The sequence below is a fragment of the Leucoraja erinacea genome, chromosome 34 (genome assembly GCF_028641065.1).
Source record: "Leucoraja erinacea ecotype New England chromosome 34, Leri_hhj_1, whole genome shotgun sequence".
Taxonomy (NCBI): Eukaryota; Metazoa; Chordata; class Chondrichthyes; order Rajiformes; family Rajidae; genus Leucoraja; species Leucoraja erinaceus.
The window spans coordinates 17,246,463-17,266,840 of NC_073410.1; the positions used below are offsets into that span (position 1 = coordinate 17,246,463).

At 44.1% G+C, this 20,378-nt stretch overlaps 1 protein-coding gene across 1 annotated transcript in view; it reads left to right on the plus strand.

Moving 5' to 3' along the window:
* Positions 1-20,378, plus strand: part of tm9sf3 (transmembrane 9 superfamily member 3) — a 78,903-nt gene that overhangs the window by 40,642 nt on the left and 17,883 nt on the right. Inside the window, 4 exon segments of the mRNA XM_055661939.1 lie at positions 2,877-2,954; positions 3,741-3,872; positions 6,443-6,609; positions 13,801-13,895. Of these exon segments, the coding sequence (XP_055517914.1) occupies positions 2,877-2,954; positions 3,741-3,872; positions 6,443-6,609; positions 13,801-13,895 (472 nt within the window).

Sequence of the window (20,378 nt, forward strand, 5' to 3'; positions counted from 1 at the left end):
CCTCTGGAGTTGGAGCGGGGCTGGGCTAGAGTTGCTGCTGGCTGTGAGTCTCTGGGATCTCCGTGCTTGCAGTCGGTGTCCGGTTGGTCCTGACGTCTCCGGTCACCCCCTGGAATGGAGCTGAGACTGGGAACTGTACCGCCCTTGCTCCCTGCCTCTGCAACTGCAAACAACCCCACAGCTCCCAGTCTCAGCTCCTGTACAGGGGGGTGGCCGGAGACGTCACAGCCCGAGCTGCGCCCCCTCATCCGCAACCCCAAGACCAAGACGTACCTTGCACACCATCAGCTTCTGTCCGTACGGGGAGTGTGTTCCTCTGGAATTGGAACGGGGCTGGGCTGCTGCTGGCTGTGGGTCTCTGGGATCTCCGTGCTTGCAGTGAGCCTGGGGGCCGGTGTCCCGTTGGTCCTGACGTCTCCGGTGACTGGCACTAGCTCCGACGTGAAGACAGTGCAAAGCCCCCGCGCCGGTGCAATGGGCGGGGAGCTGGAGAGGGGAGGGAAGGGGTCACACACATGGCCGGGAAGCAGAGGGGTGTAGGTGGGGTGAAACTGAAGGGAGCGACAATTTGCTGCTGCCTGCCCGCTGAGTTAAAAAGTTCCCACGCAAGACTCACGATACACTGTATCGTGAGTCTACCGTGGGAACTTTTTAACTCGGTGGGCAGGCAGCAGCAGATTGTCAATTATTAACCCTCCCGCGCAATATACCCTCACCCCTTTTATGAATGGGGATTTAGTTCCCCTTTCTTCGAGGACCGACCGGAGGTTCCGCTGTCACCTCTGCGGGCCGCCCTCGGTGAACGTCTTCAAGGACCTTTCTTCAAGGACCGAAAAAATGTCCGCTATTCGGAGCTTTTCGTTATTTGGAACTTCGGATAAAAGGTTGTGCACCTGTAGTCATATTTTAGTATTTTGTTGCATATCATTTGCATGCTATAGAAACATAATAACATAGAAATTAGGTGCAGGATTAGGCCATTCGGCCCTTCGAGCCTGCACCGCCATTCAATATGATCATGGCTGATCATCCAACTCAGTATCCCGTACCTGCCTTCTCTCCATACCCCCTGATCCCCTTAGCCACAAGGGCCACATCTAACTCCCTCTTAAATATAGCCCTTTCTTGTTTCCTATGACTGTATTGCAGCCATCTTTAGCTTATGCTTGTTTTGGGGGCTAGTCCCCTTCGGTTTTCTCTTCGGCATATAAAAGGCATTCTCAACTGGCTTCCGATCGAGTGATTGACTTGTCCACAAAAATTGACCATTTTTTAGCTTTGAAAAACTCCTTTGTTGCTTTAGCAGTATGTTTGGGATCATTGTCTTGCTGTACAATGAACCGCCGGCCAATGAGCTTTGAAACATTTGTTTGAACTTGAGCAGATTGGATGTGTCTATATACTTCAGAATTCATTATGCTACTACCATCAACAGTTGTATCATCAATGAAGATAAGTGAGCCAGTACCTTCAGCATCCATACATGCCCAGGCCTTAACCTGGCCATGTACCACCGTGTTTCACAGATGAGGTGGTGTGCTTTGGATCTTGGGCAGTTCCTTCTCTCCTCTATACTTTGCTCTTGCCATCATTCTGATATAAGTTAATCTTCATCCCATCTGTTCACAAGACCTTTTTCCAGAACTATGGTTGCTCTTTTAAGTACTTATTGGCAAGCTGTAACCTGGCCATCCTATTTTTGTGGCTAACCAGTGGTTTGCATCTTGCAGTGTAGCCTCTGTATTTTTGTTCATGAAGTCTTCTGCGGCTAGTGGTCATTGACAAATCCACACGTGACTCCTGAAGAGTGTTTCTGATCTGTTAGACAGGTGTTTGGGGATTTTTCTTTATTATAGAGAGAATTATTTTGTCATCAGCTGTGAAGATCTTCCTTGGCCTGCCAGACCTTTTGCGATTATCTTAGTGATGTTCCAAACAGTTGATTTTGGTAAGCTTTAGGTTTGGCTGATGTCTCTAACAGTTGTATTCTTGTTTCTCAGTCTCATAATGGCTTCTTTGACTTTCAGTGACACAACTTTGGTCCTCATGTTGATAAACAGCAATAAAAGTTTCCAAATGTGAAGGAAAGACTAGGTGCTGAAAGCTCTCTTATACCTGCATTAAGGTGGTATTTAAACACACCTGAGCAATAACAAAAACCTGTGAAGCCATGTTTCCCAAATATTATGGTGCCCTGAAATAGGGGGCTATGTATAAACACTGATGTAATGTCTGCATGGTGAAACCAAAATGTGTAAAAATACACTTTAACCACATGATTTTTTTTCTATTACAAATCTCAAATTGTGGAGTACAGAGGCAAATAAATAAATGATGAGTCTTTGTCCCAAACATTATGGAGAGCACTGTATTTTGTTTCCCCATTCAATGAGACTTCCTCAAAAGAGCTCCAGTCCAGTCTTATATAGCTGCCCTTTAATTGAAACAGTCAATGTGTGCTTGGTAGTAGCATGTTGCACACAGTAGCCAGGTCAGATGGAACACCCAGAATCATAACACTTGACATTTTTGCCAAGGTTCAAGTTGTTAAGGAACATGCTGTATTTTGATAGTTGTTTGGGTAGGTCGATATTATGACCCATATTTAACCCTTTGTTCCCTTGGCTAAAATCCCCTTCTAAATTCAAGCTAAATAGGATGAATTACTTAGCCATTGTAAGATTGAAAGTCGAGGGGAATAATGTGACCTTGACAATGTTTCACATGGCAACATAAATGAGATGGATTATTATACACTCAGATTTCAGACATAATGGGCAATACAAATTGTGCAGTTATGTCCTGATTAGACGTACTTTTGCCAATTTCACATAGTGTATTGTTTTATTGTGTAATTTGTTTTCTGGTTATTTTAGATGAAGTGGAAGAAATCTGATGTGAAGTTTGAAGACCGATTTGATAAGTACCTTGACCCATCCTTCTTTCAACACAGAGTATGTTGAATTTTAATGTTATTGATCTTATTTCTTCCACAGTTTATTCCCTTCCCTCTTTAAATCCTTGAGTCAAGTTGAAGTGTAATTCTACCAGTAATGTATACAATGAAACATTGAAAATAGGAGGCCATTCGGCCCTTCGAGCCAGCACCTCCATTCATTGTGATCATGGCTGATCGTCCCCTATCAATAACCCGTGCCTACCTTCTCCTATATCCCTTGATTCCACTAGCCCCTAGAGCTCTATCTAACCCTCTCTTAAAACCATCCAATGACTTGGCCTCCCCTGCCCTCTGTGGCAGGGAATTCCATAAATTCACAACTCTCTGGGTGAAAAAAAATTTTCTCACCTCAGTCTTAAATGACCTCCCCTTTATTCTAAGACTGTGGCCTCTGGTTCTGGACTCGCCCAACATTGGGAGCATATTTCCTGCATCTAGCTTGTCCAGTCCTTTTATAATTTTATATGTTTCTAAAAGATTCTCCCTCATCCTTCTATACTCCAGTGAATACAAGCCTAGTCTTTTCAATCTTTCCTCATATGACAGTCCCGCCATCCCAGGGATCAATCTCGTACATCACTATACCTCACTGTATTTTTATCCAAGTTCCCATCTTCAATATGGTAGGTTGCATCCCGCACCCAGGTCCTGATTGCATGTCGTTCCCATATTAGTAATCATATTGAATGTTAGTTTATTAGTGGAAATTTGTTTGAGATTGTAAAACTGTAAATTAAAAATTCAGATCCTATATCTCTTATACTCTTTTGTGTATTGGCAGATTCACTGGTTCTCGATCTTCAATTCCTTCATGATGGTTATTTTCTTGGTTGGATTGGTTTCCATGATTCTAATGCGCACTTTACGAAAGGACTACGCTCGGTACAGTAAGGAGGAAGAAATGGATGACATGGTGAGGATAACTCCTGAGATTAGGTTATTTTGACAATGGAGGCCATCTCCCCTTTGCTGTTGGAATCCGTTTCATTCTATCTGTACACTTCATGGTTTGAAAAACCTTCATCAGATCTCCTTGCAATTCCCTCTATTCCAAGGAGATCAATCTCAACTTCTCCAATCTATACGCATGTAAAATCCCTCATTCTTGGATTTATTGTGATAAATCTCTGTCCAAAACGGCCGTGTGTTTCTAAAGCGCAGTACCCGGAATTGAACAAAATGTCAAAGTATTGCTAATTCAGCCCCTCGTTCCTCCACTGTCACCACAGACTTTGATTCCCTAAATGTCTTGTAGATTTATAGATTTGTTTCGAATATATTCATCTGCAGCCAATTTGAGACAATAATCCAGCTCAAATCAAATAACTTTTCATAAAGATTATCTACTATTTATAAAGCCCAGGATTCTGCAAGCCTTTTAAAACTACTTTATCAATCTTGATGCAACTCTATAGGACTTTGGTTAGGCCGCATTTGGAGAATTGCATGCAGTTCTGATCGCCCCGTTACAGGAAAGATGTGGGGACATTGGAGAGGGTGCAGAGGAGATTTAGTAGAATGCTGCTTGGAGTAGAGGGTTTTTGCTATAGGGAGAGGTTGGACAGACTTGGATTGATTTCTCTGGAACTTCTGAGGTTGAGGGGAGACGAGAGCAGTATATAAAATGATGAGAGGCATAGAAAGGGTCGAAATGTCCAACACTAGAAGGCATAGCTATAAAGCGAGAGGGGGAAAGTTTAGTAGAGATATGCTGGGCAAGTTTTTTTCCACGGATGGTCATGGGGGCTTGGAACGCATTGCCAGGGGTGGCGGTGGTGGAGACAGATATGATAGTGGCTTTGAAGAGGTTTTTCGTTAGGCATCAGGGAAGGAGCTAGTTGAACCAGGTACTATCTCAACATTTAAAGGACATTTGAACAGTTAGGTGAACAGGAAAGGTTTAGAATGATATGTGCCAAATGCTGGCATGTGGGAACAGTTTAGATGGGGCATCTTGGTCGGCGTGGGTAAGTTGGGCCAAAAGGCCCATGTCCGTGCTCTATGACTATCATCTTGTCTTCAGTTTCCCTAACTCTTTTCCTTCGTGGATTGTAAGGATAGATTGATACTATAATCCATATTAACGTTAGAGATGCAACGCAGAAGCAGGCCTTTCGGCCCACTGAGTGCTCGCTAACCAGCGATCACCCCGTACACTCACACTATACTACACACGGGATAATTTGCAATTTTACCCAAGCCAATTAACCTACAAAGCTGTAATTCTTTGGGATGTTGGAGGAAACCGGAGCACCCAGAGAAAACCTACGCAGTCACAGGAAGAAGGTACAAACTCTGTACCGACAGCACCTATAGCCAGAATTGAACCCAGGCCTCTGGCGCTGTGAGGCAGCAACTCTACCGCTGCCCCACTATGCCGCCACTATTATGTTTTCTTTGGCTCGAATGCCCATCCAAATTCAAGCTAAGTAAGATGAATTACTTACCCATTGTACACTCGAGATTCCAGTGGAATAATGTGACCTTGACAATATTTTAGATGTTAACATAAACAAGATGGATTATTATACACTGAGGTTTCAGTCATAGTGGGCAATATAAGTTGTACAATTATGTCCTGATTAAACATACTTTTATCAACTTGAGTAGGCTTGTTGAACAATTTCCAGCTATAACCAAATTGTCATAAATCTTTCCTTGATTTTTCCCGTCAATTTGTGTTTGTAAATTTGGAATGCCACTTTTCTTAATAGGTTAAAACCAAACTTCTAATGTAGTCTTGCAATGGTACCAGACCTGATTAGTGTTATCTGTGGCCACAATGTCATTGAATGTTCTGCTTACAAAGTGGGGGGAATTAAGACACCCTCAGGGGCTAAGTGTCCTCATCATGCCTGTCCTGATAGTATGTTGTAGTATTGAACCCTATGTATCACAATTATAGTCACCAGCTTGAGACCACTCTCTGCACCTCCCAATCTGCTTGTTAAATATCAAGGACAATATATATATATCCATCAATGTGCTCCTGTGTGTCCCATGCCCGAGAAATCTTGCAAACTGCCAGTTGCACTGTGAACACACAAGAAGCTGCAGCTGCTGGAGTTACTTATCGTGGTCAAGCAGCATCTCTGGACGACATGGATGGTGCCTTCTCCGGTCACCACCCAAAATGTCCGCCTGTTCATGCCCTCCAGAGATGCGGCCTGACCAGTTGAGTTACTCCAGCATTGTTTTTCGGGGGTGGGGGGAATAAAGAACTGGTTTAAATAAAGTGTGGATATGCCACAACATACCTGAAGCTCCTTTGATGGAGCCTTCTATGATACTAAAACTTTCACTTTAAGCGTTTGAAGCATAGACCGTTGCAGCTTCCAAATAACAGTCTCTCAGAAATTACAATTTGGCAGGATTATCTGTAATCAGTGCTGGCTACGATTTATGCTTTGTTTCCAAAGTTTGTGCATTGTTTCCAAAAAAAGTGCTCAGCAATTAACCCGTAGTAAAATTATGTTTTAACAGGACAGAGATCTGGGTGATGAGTACGGATGGAAACAAGTTCATGGGGATGTATTCAGGCCCTCCAGTCATCCATTGATATTTTCGTCGCTGATTGGGTCTGGTTGCCAGATTTTCTTTGTCTCTCTTATTGTCATCATTGTGGCAATGATAGAAGACTTGTACACAGAGTAAGTATGTACAGAGTATAGGCACAAAAAGCTGGAGTAACATTTCGGGTCGAGACCCTTCTTCAGACCCAAAACGTCATCCACTCCTTCTCTCCAGAGATGCTGCCTGTCCCTCTGAGTTACTCCAGCATTTTGTGTCTACCTTCGGTTTAAACCAGTTCTTTCTTACACAAAGTATGTACAGAGTGTCTTGTATTATTGGGCAGTTCATATTTTTCAATGTTTTAAATAATGAGCACTTCAGCAGAAATCCTTTGTTCATTGTTCCTGTTATACTGACAAATTCACAGTTTTATTGGGGAAAACCATGTGTGCTTTAAACACAACAAATTGACTTTGACAAGCCTGAGTCACATTTGGTAGGTTTCTTACAGGTTAGTGGGTGATTGTACTTCACAAGCAGTGATCACTCAGATTTTGCCCAGTCTCAGAGCCTCAGCCAGGGTAGTACAGGTGCACAACCTTTTATCCGGTGTTCTGGAAACCGAAAAACTCCGAAAACCGGCCATTTTTCCAGGATGTCATCTGCACACCAAAGCTCGCGTTTGGCGCCAAACTTGACCCGAAACGACCCACGGTCAACCCAGGTCTGTACTACTGTAGCGGCTGCCTCCTCCCCGGAGACCGGGGAGACACTTAAACATCTGTAAATCATTGCTTAAATGTTAGTCAGTTAGTTTGGAGGGCTTTTATGTGAAGGGGGGGGTGAAGGGGTAAACTTTAATTCTTAGTCGCCTACCTGGTCGGAGAGGCGGGGAGCGGTCAATGCCTTACCGAGTCGCCGTGCAGTAAGCTCCGCGGCGCTGTGGCCGCCAACTCCCAGCTGGGGCTGCGGGCGTCCGGCCGCGGGCGGCGCCGGTTGTAGCTCCGACCCCGGCAACTCTACCCCTGGCTGCGGGGTGCTCCAAATCCAGTGCCGCCCGCGGCCGGACGCCCACAGCCCCAGCTCCGCGAATGTTGGGAGTCGGCGGCGTCGCAGCGCTGGGATACCAGCGGGGAGCGGGCAATGCCTTACCGGGTCGCCGTGCGGTAAGCTCCGGAGCGCTGTGGCCGCCGACTCCCAACATTCGCGGAGCTGGGGCTGCGGGCGTCCGGCCGCGGGTGGCGGTGGATTTGGAGCACCGCGCAGCCAGGGGTAGAGTTGCCGGGGTCGGAGCTACAACCGGCCCCGCCCGCGGCCCGACGGAGCCCCCAGCCCCGTGATGTTGGGAGTCGCCGACCAGGCAGGGGACTAAGAATCAAAGTTTCCCCCTTTACCCCCCTCCCCCTTTCCCACCCACCACCACCACCACCACATAAAATCCCTCCAAACTAACTGACTAACATTTATGCAATGATTTACAATGATTCCCCGGTCTCCAGGGAGGAGGTAGCCGCTCCAGACTTTTCAAGCCGCCCGCGCTACCTACCTAATCTACGCTCAAAATCTTCCATTCGGAAATCTGAAAATGTCCGAAATCCGACAAGTGTCTGGTCCCAAGGCTTTCGGATAAAAGGTTGTGCACCTGTACTAGACTGTTCTCTGTACCCCTGATGTATGTGCTTTGGTAACAAAGAGTGGGTTACATATTATTTGCTAACTCCACCACCATTCTCCACTATCCTTCTACATATCACAAGGGCAACACGGTGGCACAGGAGTAGAATTGCTGCCTTATAGTGTCAGAGACCCGGTCTTGATCCCGACTGCAGGTGCTTGACTGTATTGAGTTTGTACATTCTCCCCGTGACTGCTTGTTTTTCCCAGATTTCCACCCACAACTCCAGAGGTGCTGGTTTGGAGGTTAAAATCAGTAAAAATTGTCCCTCATGCTAGTGTATGGGGATCACTGGTCAGCACGGGCTCGGTGGGCCAAACGGCCTGTGTCCACGCTGTATCTCTAAACCTCAACTTGTCCGAAACTGCTTGTATTCAGATCATATGGAAAGGGATTGTACACAGCTGTGATGGGAGTTCCAATGGAATCATATCTGTGTAAAAGAGCTGCCTGAACCCGCAAAAGTGTGTTTTTCTTGTAATTATCGCGTAGCTTGATCTGAATTCCTGCCCCACCTTCAGAGCAAATTCTGAGATTACTTTCAATAGTTTAACAATAGCCAATAAGAAAATACGTTCATTGAGTTATTGTTCGTTTGCATTCTCTGACGGACTTACTTATCCCTTGGTACAATCATGTCTCAATTATTCTACTGTATGTTGAGTGGGGTGCCTCCCAGAAGATTGTTTCACTGCTATGCTGAACCTTTTTGTAACAATTTTAAAGCCTCTTCTTTTGGGTGTCATTGAAGCTGGGTATTATGCTGAAACTATATAACACTTGGGCACACCTTGTATCAAATTTAGCTTACGGCTGCACAAGCATTCAGATGCTCCATGCAGCGTGGAATGGGGCAAAGGATTCAACATTTCAGTTAACTTCATGTCTGAAGACCTGATTGTATGGGGGTCAGCCTGAACGTCATCTGGGGTGTGGGAGAGGAGGAATCGGGTGTTCAGCGAAAGAAAATGTACAATCTTAAAGGGAAAACTAGTAAATCCGATCTGGAGTGCTTTCTTATTTAGCATCATTATCACGGGTTTCTAATAAAAGCTACAATATTCAAAGGTAGGTTTGTTGCAATATTCAACTTTAATCAAATAATACCATGACCATAATTTTAAGCAGCTGGCATTGTCACAGAGTGATACAGTGTGGAAACAGGCCCTTTGGCCCAACTTGCTCACACCGGCCAACATGTCCCAGCTATACTAATCCCACCTGCCTGTGCTTAGTCTATATCCCTCCAAACCTGTCCTATCCATGTACCTGTCTAACATTTCTTAAATGTTGGGATAGTCCCTGCCTCAACTATCTCTTCTGGCAGTTTGTTCCATACACCCACCACCCTTTGTGTGTAAAAAGTTACCCCTTAGATTCCTATTAAAAAATGTTCCCCTTCATCTTAAACCTATGCCTTCTGGTTCTCTATTCGCCTACTCTGGGTAAGAGATTCTGTGCATCTACCGGATCTATTCCTCTCATAATTTTATACACCACAGTAAGATCACCCCTCATCCTCCTGCTTTCCAAGGAATAGAGTCCCAAGGAATAGAGATGGCCTTTATATCACCCCTCTGTAGCCTAAATCTTAACGGCAACTGACTTGTACATATTGACGCAAGGAACTGCAGATGCTGGTTTACGGAGATAAACTGTGGTGGAGTACCTAAACGTGTCATGTAAGTTATGTGTGTGGTACGACTGTTGGTAGATCAGCTCTGTGCTGCCCTTCAGTGGGTTCCCCAAAAGACTGGTGCTTGTCAGTGGCCGTCAGTTTGTTTAGCTGCTTCCTTTCATTTTAAACCAGCACGTCAAATGGACGCATTGAGCAATTAGCAAAGTATTAAGCAGTTAACAGTTGATAACAAAGGGAAATGGTAAATCCACCGGAAAGATCAATTTGGAACAGCCACCTCGGTAAACTGTGGCAGCACGATAGGAGAGCACAAATTCAAATGGCTAAAGGACATGTATGTAGAACTGAGCAAGGGAATTGTTCACACCAGCTCTTAAGATCTGATGTGCATCTTTTCAAGATTCAAGTTCATTGTCATGTGTCCCAGATAGGACAATTAAATTCTTCCTTTGCCTCAGCACAACAGAATATAGTAGGCATAAATAAATACATAACAGATCAGTGTATCCATATAACCATTGAAATATATATACACACATAAATAAGCAGATATAGTGCAATGGGCTATTAATGTTCAGAGTTTTGTTTGAGTTGAGTAATAGCCTGATGGCTGTGGGGAAGCAGCTATTCCTGAACCTGGATGTTGCAGATTTCAGGCTCCTGAACCTTCCACCTGAAGGCAGCGGGGAGATGAGTGAATGGCCAGGATGGTGTGGATCCTTGATGATGCTGGCAGCATTTTTGAGGCAGCGACTGCGATAGATCCCCTCGATGGTAGGGAGGTCAGAGCCGATAATGGACTGGGCAGTGTTTACAACTTTTTGCAGTCTTTTCCACTCCTGGGCGCTCAAGTTGCCGAACCAAGCCACGATGCAACCGGTCAGCATGCTCTCTACTGTGCACCTGTAGAAGTTCAAGAGAGTCCTCCTTGACATACCAACTCTCCGTAATCTTCTCAGGAAGTAGAGGCGCTGATGCGCTTTCTTTATAATTGCATCAGTGTTCTCGGACCAGGAGAGATCTTCAGAGATATACACAAGCCCTTCAGCAAACCGAAGAGGGTCCTGACCCGAATCGTCACCTGTCCATTTTCTTCAGAGATGCTGCCTGATCTGCTGAGTTAATGCCCTCGAAAGGAGGCAGCAGCCTGGTAAACCTCTTCAAAATCTTCTCCACAAGCTTCCACATCCTTCCTGCAATCAGAACTGGACACAATACTCCAAATGCAGCCTATCCAAAGTTTTATAAAACTGCAACATGACTTCCTGACTCATACAATGCTTCGACCGATGGAGGCGAGCATTACCATACACCTTCTTTATCACGCCATCTACTTGAGCACTTACTTTCAGGGATATTAAGATCCCTATGCACATCAATACTATTAAGGGTCCAACCCTTAACGGTATACTTTCCCATTGCAAATTCACATGCAACAACTCAAACCTGATCAGATTAAACTCTATCTGCCTTTTCTTTGTTCATATTTGTAATTGTTCTATATCCTGCAGTATCCTTGGACAGCCTCCCTCATGTATGCAACTCTGCCAATTTTTGTTTCATGTGCAAACTTACTAACCAGCCCATCTCCGTTTGTCATTTTTATATATCATAAACAATGGAGGTCCCAACACTGATCCCTGTGGGACACCACTGGTCACGGTGCCCCAGCCAGAATTACACCTTTCCACCAGTGCCCTCTTTAGGGTAAGCCAATTCTGAATCTGAATTACTAAGTCACCGTGCACCCTAATCTTCTGGATCAGCCTACCATGAGGAATCTTGTCAAATATCTTAGTAGAATCCATGTAGACAACACCCACTGTGGGCAGCACGATGGTGTAGCGGTCGAGTTGCTGCCTTACAGCACCAGAGACCTGGGTTTGATCCTGACTATGGGTGCTGTCTGTACAGAGTTTGTACGCTCTCCCCATAATCACGTGGATTTTCCCCACTGCTCTGGTTTCCTCACACAATCCAAAGATGTGCAAGTTTGTAGGTTAATTTGGCCTTGGTAAAATTTTAAAAAATTGTCCCTCGTGTGTAGGAGGATAGTGCTATGTAGGGGATTGCAGGTCGGCGTGGACTCAGTGGGCCGATGGGCCTGTTTACGCGCTTTTTCTAAACTAAACTAAACACTGCCCACCCTAATCAATCACCTTAGTCTCCTCATAAAACCTCAAAACAAATCCCACGACCCAGGGGACTGCTCCATCTTAATATTGTTCAAAACACCCAACAGCATCTCCTTATTAATCTCAAATTACCCCTGCGTATTAATACACCTTGCTCACGTTCCTCTATGCCCTTGTTGATGAATACCAATGCAAAACACTCATCCAATATGTCGCCCAAGTCGTCTGGCACCAATAATAAATTATCTCCTCTATCCTTGAATGAAACCCTCTCACGGGTCGCCCTCTTGATTTTAATGTGTGTAATGGAAGCCTTGGGATGCACTTTAAAGCTGTTCAATAACTCACATTATACACTGAAATGTTCCTGATGGCTTAATGACTTGTTTCTAGTGAGTAGCTTAACTAGATAAATCACGGTGGTCCAGGTTCAAGCCAATCTTGTATGAAGTTGGTTGATCTCGGCCTAAGCAGCTTTTATGCTACTATGGACCACTTTGGTGTTTTGTTACAGAAAAGAAAGATGTCAAAATTCCAACTTGATTGAAATTATAGTTCATTATAGCACACAGGGAGGTCATTTAGCCCATTATGTTCATCCGCCTCGGATCAAAGCGACCATTTCAATATTTCCCTCCTCCCCCCCTCATTTTTCAGACATTCCAAATTATTTTCCTTCAATTGCTTATCCAATTCGTGTTTGATTCTATAGAAACTGGTTCTGATTCTGTACAAAGAACTGCAGGTGCTGGTTTACAAAAGCAGACACAGAGTGCTGGACTCGCTCACTGGATCCGGCAGCTTCTCGTATGAACACAGATAGGTGCCATCTTCGGTCGGGGAACATCTTGGTCCCGACTTGAATCGTTGCCTAGCCATGCTCTCCCGAGTTGCTGCAAGATCTGCTGACCGATTCGAAGCACTTTGTGTCTTCTCCAGCTTGATTCTATTCCTTTCCCACTTTCAGGCAGTGTTAAAACTTCCTGACTGTTGCCTGTGTAAATCATCGCCTGCGTTTACCTCATCTTTTGTCCAAAACTTAAAACTGTTCCCTGATCCTTGAACTGCCAAATGATTGGAACATCATTTTATATTGTGCGTAGACCAGTTATGATCTTGTATGATTCTACTAAATCAGATTGTCATCCTGTCATGTACTGGAGTGAGATCTGGGCATAGGTGGCTTCCTGTGTTAAATAAAGTAACTTTCACTGTTGAGCTAATTTGCTTTGAGTTTAGTTTAGAGATATAGCCCGGAAACCGTCCCCTCTGCCCACTGGGTCTGTGCTGACCAGTGATCCCCAGACACGAACACTATCCTGCACACACTACGGACCATTTACAATTATACCAAGCCAATTAACCTACAAACCTGCACGTTTTTGGAGTGTGGGAGGAAACGGGAGCACCCGGAGAAAACCCACGCAGGTGACGGGGAGGATGTACAAACTCCATAGAGACAGCGCCCGCAGTCAGGATCGAACCAGGGTCCCTGGCGCTGTCAGGCAGCAACTCTACCGCTGTGCCACCGTGCCACTAATGGTGAAGACTGTCTGCTTAGTATGCAGTACGCTTTCTTTACCATTGATTTTCTGTTCCACATATTCCTGTAGTTATACTAAGAAATGCATTTGAACAATGAATGCTATTGTTATGATACATTTCTTGTCCTATGCATAAGTCAAATCATTTGCAACCTGTGGGTTAATACAAGCAGAAGTGGCATGATATTGCAGAAAGATTTTGTTAGACCAAAATAATGTTTCATATTTGTAAAGGCAACCTACTCTATGACTTTCTATGACTCATTGACTTTCAAATGTCTTTATATTTTTAGTTCCTGTCTTTTTTTCTGATTGTTTTTCTTTTCCTTTTGCAGGAGAGGGTCTATGCTGAGTACAGCCATATTTGTGTTTGCTGCAACATCACCGCTGAATGGCTATTTTGGAGGTAGTCTGTATGCTCGACAAGGAGGTGGGTTTTATACTCTATTTTTGCTATTTCTCAGTTTTGTTTTTGTGTGAGAGGATGCATTTGCATTTCATCAATGAGCAATGTTAATAAGTGAACCAAAACAGTGAATTAACTGATGAAGTTATTCTGATGCAGGGTCCCATCCCAAAATGTCACCACCTCCTTTTCCCCAGAGATGTTGCCTGACCTATTGAGCATATGTGTCTATCTCTGTGAATGAACAAATTCCCTTTGTCCATTCAAGTTTTTTTTTACTGCTGTACATATCATTCTTGGTCCTCGCTTTGTTTTCCAAATTGAAACTCCCTTCTCTTTCATTGCTCGTTGGCATTTATTCTGCACCCCAAATATTAGTTATTTTTAGTGCTGCCTTCCTATGTCAAACTCCAGAATGCAAAATAGCTACTCTTAACAATCTTTAATAGAGTGAAACAAAGTTGAAGCAGGCCCCTTGGCTGATCGCCAACTGATCATCAACTTCCTGACAGACAGGCTGGGAAAGCACATCTCGGACCCGCAGACACTCAGCGTAGGAGCACCGCAAGGCTGCGTACTCTCCCCTCTTCTTTACTCTCTCTACACCAACGACAGCACCTCCACAGACTCCTCTGTCAAGCTTCTCAGGTTTGCGGACGACACGACCCTGATTGGACTGAAGGTAGACAAAAGTGCTGGAGAAACTCAGCGGGTGAGGCAGCATGGGGGGGGGGAAATAGGCAACGTTTCGGGCCAAAACTCTTCTTCAGACTGATGTGAGGGTGGGGGAGGGGGGGGAGAGGAAGAAAGGAAGAGGTAGAGCCAGTGGGCTGAGGGAAAGCTGAGAAGAGGAGGAGAAAGTAAGGACTACCTGAAATTAGAGAAGTCAATGTTCATACCGCAAATAGATTGGACTGATCCAGGATGGGGAGGAATCTGCCTACAGACCGGAAGTGTCACATCTGTGGAGTCTTTTAAGTTCCTGGGAACCATCATCTCCAGGGACCTTAAATGGGGGGCCGCCATCGACTCCACAGCCAAAAGCCCAACAGAGGATGTACTTCCTGCGGCAGCTGAGGAAGCACAATCTGCCACAGGCAATGATGGTCCAATTATATACTGTCATCGTAGAGTCTATCCTTACCTTCTCCATCATGGTCTGGTTTGGCTCAGCCACCAAACACCACATCCGGAGGCTGCAGCGAAACGTTTGATCAGCCGAGAAGGTTGTTGGCAGCAACCTTCCCCCCCCCATTGACGAACTATACACTGCACATGTCAGGAAGCTTGTGGATATGATCATCTCTGACCCCTCTCACCCTGGCCACAAACTCTTTAAAGCACTTCTCTCTGGAAGGCAACTCTTGACTGTCAAAGCCGCCACAGCCAGACATAAAAACATCATTGTTTTTTCTGCTTTTTTCCACAAGCAGTAGCTCTATTCAATAACCAAACGTATGTAGCCTCCTTTTGCTATTTCATTCACATGTTTAAACTATAATGTTTTAATGTTTTATGTTTTATTCTGAATGGTTTACTGTATGTTGTATGTTACTTGCGAGCGGAGCACCAAGGCAAATTCCTTTGTATGTGTGCATACGTGGCCAATAAACTTATTTGTTCATTCATATTTTAGTCCTGAACATCATGGCCCCATCATCCCAGTTATAAGCACCTGGTCCATAGCCGTCTCTGCCATGGCCATTAAATTGCTCATACACTAGGGATTTAAAAACTGTGATCCTGTTTCTACTGCTCATTCATATGGTGCATTCCACATTCCAACCACTATCCTCAGATCCTATCTAAATCTCTTCCTCCCCACGCACCCTTAAACCTACACTCTTAAGTTTTTTACACCTATTATGGGGAAGTGTTTTGGTGTCTTTGTTCCTTATACATTGCCCTCCCTCCATAATGTTTGAGACAAAGACCCATCATTTATTGATATGCCTCTGTACTCCATAATTTGAGATTTGTAATAGAAAAATCACACGTGGTTAAAGTGCACATTGTCAGATTCTAATAAGTTATACATTTTTGTTTCACCGTGTAGAAATTACAGCAGTGTTTATACATAGTCCCCCCATTTCAGGGCACCATAATGTTTGGGACACAGCAATGTCATGTAAATGAAAGTAGTCATGTTTGGTATTTTGTTGCATATCCTTTGCATGCAATGTCTGCTTGAAGTCTGCGATTCATGGACATCATCAGTTGCTGGTGATGCTCTGCCAGGCCTGTATTGCAGCCATTGTTAACTTATGCTTGTTTTGGGAGCTAGTCCCCTTCAGTTTTCTCTTCAGCATATAAAAGGCATGCTCAATTGGGTTCAGATCAGGTGATTGACTTGGCCACTCAAGAATTGACCATTTTTTACCTTTGAATAACTCCTTTGTTGCTTTAGCAGTATGCTTAGGATCATTGTCTTGCTGTAGAATGAACTGCCGGCCAATGAGTTTTGAGGCATTTGTTTGAACGAGCAGATAGGATGTGTTTATACACTTCAGAATTCATTATGTTACTACAATCAGCAGTTGTATCATCAATGAAGATAAGTGAGCCAGTACCTTCAGCAGCCATACATGCCCAAGCCCATAACACCCCCACCACCGTGTTTCACAGATGAGGTGGTGTGCTTTGGATCTTGGGCAGTTCCTTCTCTCTTCCATACTTTGCTCTTGCCATCACTCTGATATAAGTTAATCTTCGTCTCATCTGTCCACAAGACCTTTTTCCAGAACTGAGGTTGCTCTTTTAAGTACTTCTTGGCAAACTGTAACCTGGCCATCCTATTTTTGTGGCTAACCAGTGGTTTGCATCTTGCAGTGTAGCCTATGTATTTCTGTTCATGAAGTCTTCTGCAGACAGTGGTCATTGACAAATCCACACCTGACTCCTGAAGAGTGTTTCTGATCTGTCGGACAGGTGTTTGGGGATTTTTCTTTGTTATAGAGAGAATTCTTCTGTCATCAGCTGTGGGGGTCTTCCTTGGCCTGCCAGTCCCTTTGCGATTAGTAAGCTCACCAGTGCTCTCTTTCTTCTTAATGATGTTCCAAACAGTTGATTTTGGTAAGCTTAAGGTTTGGCTGATGTCCCTAACAGTTGTATTCTTGTTTCTCAGTCTCATGATGGCTTCTTTGACTTTCATTGACACAACTTTGGTCCTCATGTTGATAAACAGCAATAAAAGTTTCCAAAGGCGAGGGAAAGATTGGAGGAAAGACTAGGTGCTGAGAGCTCTCTTATACCTGCATTAAGAAGGCAATTAAACACACCTGAGCAATTACAAACGCCTGTGAAGCCATGTGTCCCAAACACTATGGTGCCCATGAAATTAGTGGACAGCTGTAATTTCTAGATGGTGAAACCAAAATGTATAAAAATACCCTTTCATAAAATCTGACAATATGCACTTTAACCACGTGATTTTTTTGTCTATTACAAATCTCAAATTGTGAAGTACAGAGGCAAATAAATAAATGATGGGTCTTTGTCCCAAACATTATTGAGGGCACTGTATTTTTTGTAGAGTTAGATGTGCTGCTCCAACCTTCCTATAGTATGGTGCTTTTATTTTCTATATATGAGGTAACTAGAGGGTGATTGGAATTTATAATGCGCTGCCTGAGAGTGTGAGGGAGGCAGTAACTCAACACACACAAGAAGTATCTAGACGAGCACTTGAATGATCAAGGCATAGAATACCATGCACTGTGCTGGTAATTGGGATTAGTTTGTGTGGGTACTGGATGGTCAATATGGACAAGGTGGACTAAAGGGCTTGCTTCTGTACTGCAAAATACTAACTCTATACTGTGCAGAAGCTAATGATGACTGATCCCTTCCGCCTCCTTTACCGCCATATCTACCTGTACAACCATCTTCAAGGAACCTTGTACACCAAGTCCCTCTGTTCCTCTGTGCTGCTCAGAGCCTACCATTCTTCATGTCTGTTCTACCTTCATTCATCATTTCAAATACATTGCACTTCTCTCCCCAGTTTATCAATTGCCAATATCCTGTAATACAAGACTATCCTCCTTGCCATCGATAACGTTAATTTTCGTGTTGGTCATGGACATAGGAAACTGGCAAACCAATGCGTGCTGGTCATGATGTCCCATTTACGGTAGTCCAATTTGCCTGCATTTGGCTCGTATCCCTTTAAACCTATCCTATCCATGTACCTGTCCCAAGTGTCTATTAAATGCTATTATAGTACCTTCTTAGATAATAGACAATAGGTGCAGGAGTAGGCCATTCGGCCCTTTGAACCAGCATCACCAGTCAATGTGATCATGGCTGATCATCCCCAATCAGTACCTCGTTCCTGCCTTCTCCCCATATCCCCTGACTCTAGCTCTCTCTTGAAAGTATCCAGAGAACCGGCCTCTACCGCCCTCTGAGGCAGAGAATTCCACTCTCTGTGAGAAAAAGTGTTTCCTCGTCTCTGTTCTAAATGGCTTACCCCTTATTCTTAAACTGTGGCTCCTGGTTCTGGACTCCCCCAACATCGGGAACATGTTTCTTGCCTCTAGCGTGTCCAAACCCTTAACAATCTTATTTGTTGCAATAAGATCCCCTCTCACCCTTCTACTCCAGAGTGTACAAGTCCAGCCCATTCTCTCAGCATATGACATCTCCGCCATCCGGGGAATTAACCTTGTAAACCTATGCTGCACTCCCTCAATGGCAAGAATGTCCTTCCTCAAATTAGGGGACCAAAACTGCACACAATAGTGCAGGTGTGGTCTCACTGTCCATTTTCAAAACTAATCTTAAAACCCTTTTCTATTCCTTGGCTTTCGACCCTGCATGAGACTTTGCTCCTGTTTTAGTGTTTCTATTGTTTTTTTATTGTTTTTACTGTCTTTTAATGTTTTTATTGTTTTGTTTTATGTTTATGATTAGTCATGTACAGAACTTCGTTGCAACAGTGGTTGTTTTTAAAGTGCTCTATAAATAAAGTTCAGTTCAGTTCACTAGGACTCTGTACAACTGCAGAAGGACCTCTTTGTTCCTATACTTGACTCTTGTTATAAAGGCCAACATGCCATTCGCTTTCTTCACTGCCTGCTGTACCTGCATGCTTACTTTCATAGACTGATGAACAAGGACCCGCAGATCCTGTTGTACTTCCTCTTTTCCCAACTTGTCGCCATTTAGATAGTAATCTGACTTCCTGTTTTTGATACCAAAGTGGATAACCTCACATTTATCCTCATTAAACTTCATCTGCCATGCATCTGCCCACTCCCCCAGCCTGTCCAGGTCATCCTGTATTCTCAGAGCATCCTCCTCACAGTTCACACTGCCACCCAGCTTTGTGTCATCTGCAAATTTGCTAATGTTACTTTGAATCTCTTCATCCAAATCGTTGATGTATATCTCACTGACCTCCTCTCCCCCTACCAACCCTCACGGTCCCTCAGATCCACATCAGCCGGTCTCATCTCCATCCACAAATCCAACCTCCGCAGTTTTGGGGACAGAGCCTTCTCCAGGGCAGCTACCAGGCTCTGGAACTCCCTCCCCCAACTGATCCGCAATTCCGTGTCCCTCACCATCTTCCAGTCCCGCCTCAAGACCCATCTCTTCACCTCTGCCTATCCTTAGCCCCACGTCCCCCTCCCTTTTCATCTGTGCTTGAATTGCCTCATATTGTGTTTTGAATTGAATTCTGTCTTTAAGTTGTGTACTAGTCATGTCTCTACTATTTATTTCATTCCGCTTACACGTTTTTCCTCTACTTGCTAAATTTTTGTAAGGTGTCCTTGAGACTCTTGAAAGGCGCCCATAAATAAAATTTATTATTATTATTATTATTGTAAATAGCCCCAGCACCGAACCTTGCGGTACCCCACTAGTCACTGCCTGCCATTCTGAAAGGGACCCGTTAATCCCTACTCTTTATTTCCTGTCTGCCAAACAATTTTCTATCCATGTCAGCACTCTACCCCCAATACCATGTACCCTAATTTTGCCCACTAATCTCCTATGTGCAACCTTATCAAATTCTTTCTGAAAGTAAAGGTACACTACATCCACTGACTCGCCCTTGTCCATTTTCCTAATTACATCCTCAAAAAATTCCAGAAGATTAGTCAAGCATGATTTCCTCTTCGTAAATGCATGCTGATGGACCAATCCTGTTACTGCTATCCAAATGTGCGGCTATCTCATCTTTTATAATTGACTCCAGCATTTACCCTCTTTCAGGAAATAGGGTAAACACTTCGGAATAAACGGATCATGGGTTTTTTTTTCAGTTGTGTTCACACAAACTACAAGGAAAGTAACAAAATTAGCTCTCGTTCAGATACGAAATCAAAGATTCAAATATAAAATGTGCTTAAAAATGGGAAATGGTGGTATCTTCCTGGAAACTTGAACCAGGAAACGGTGGTTCAGAAGAATTATTAGAAAAACCTTTTAGGCCTAAGACCAAGTGCTGATAAAGAATCCGTCTTTCCACAGACTCTGCCTGGCCTTTTGAATGTTTCC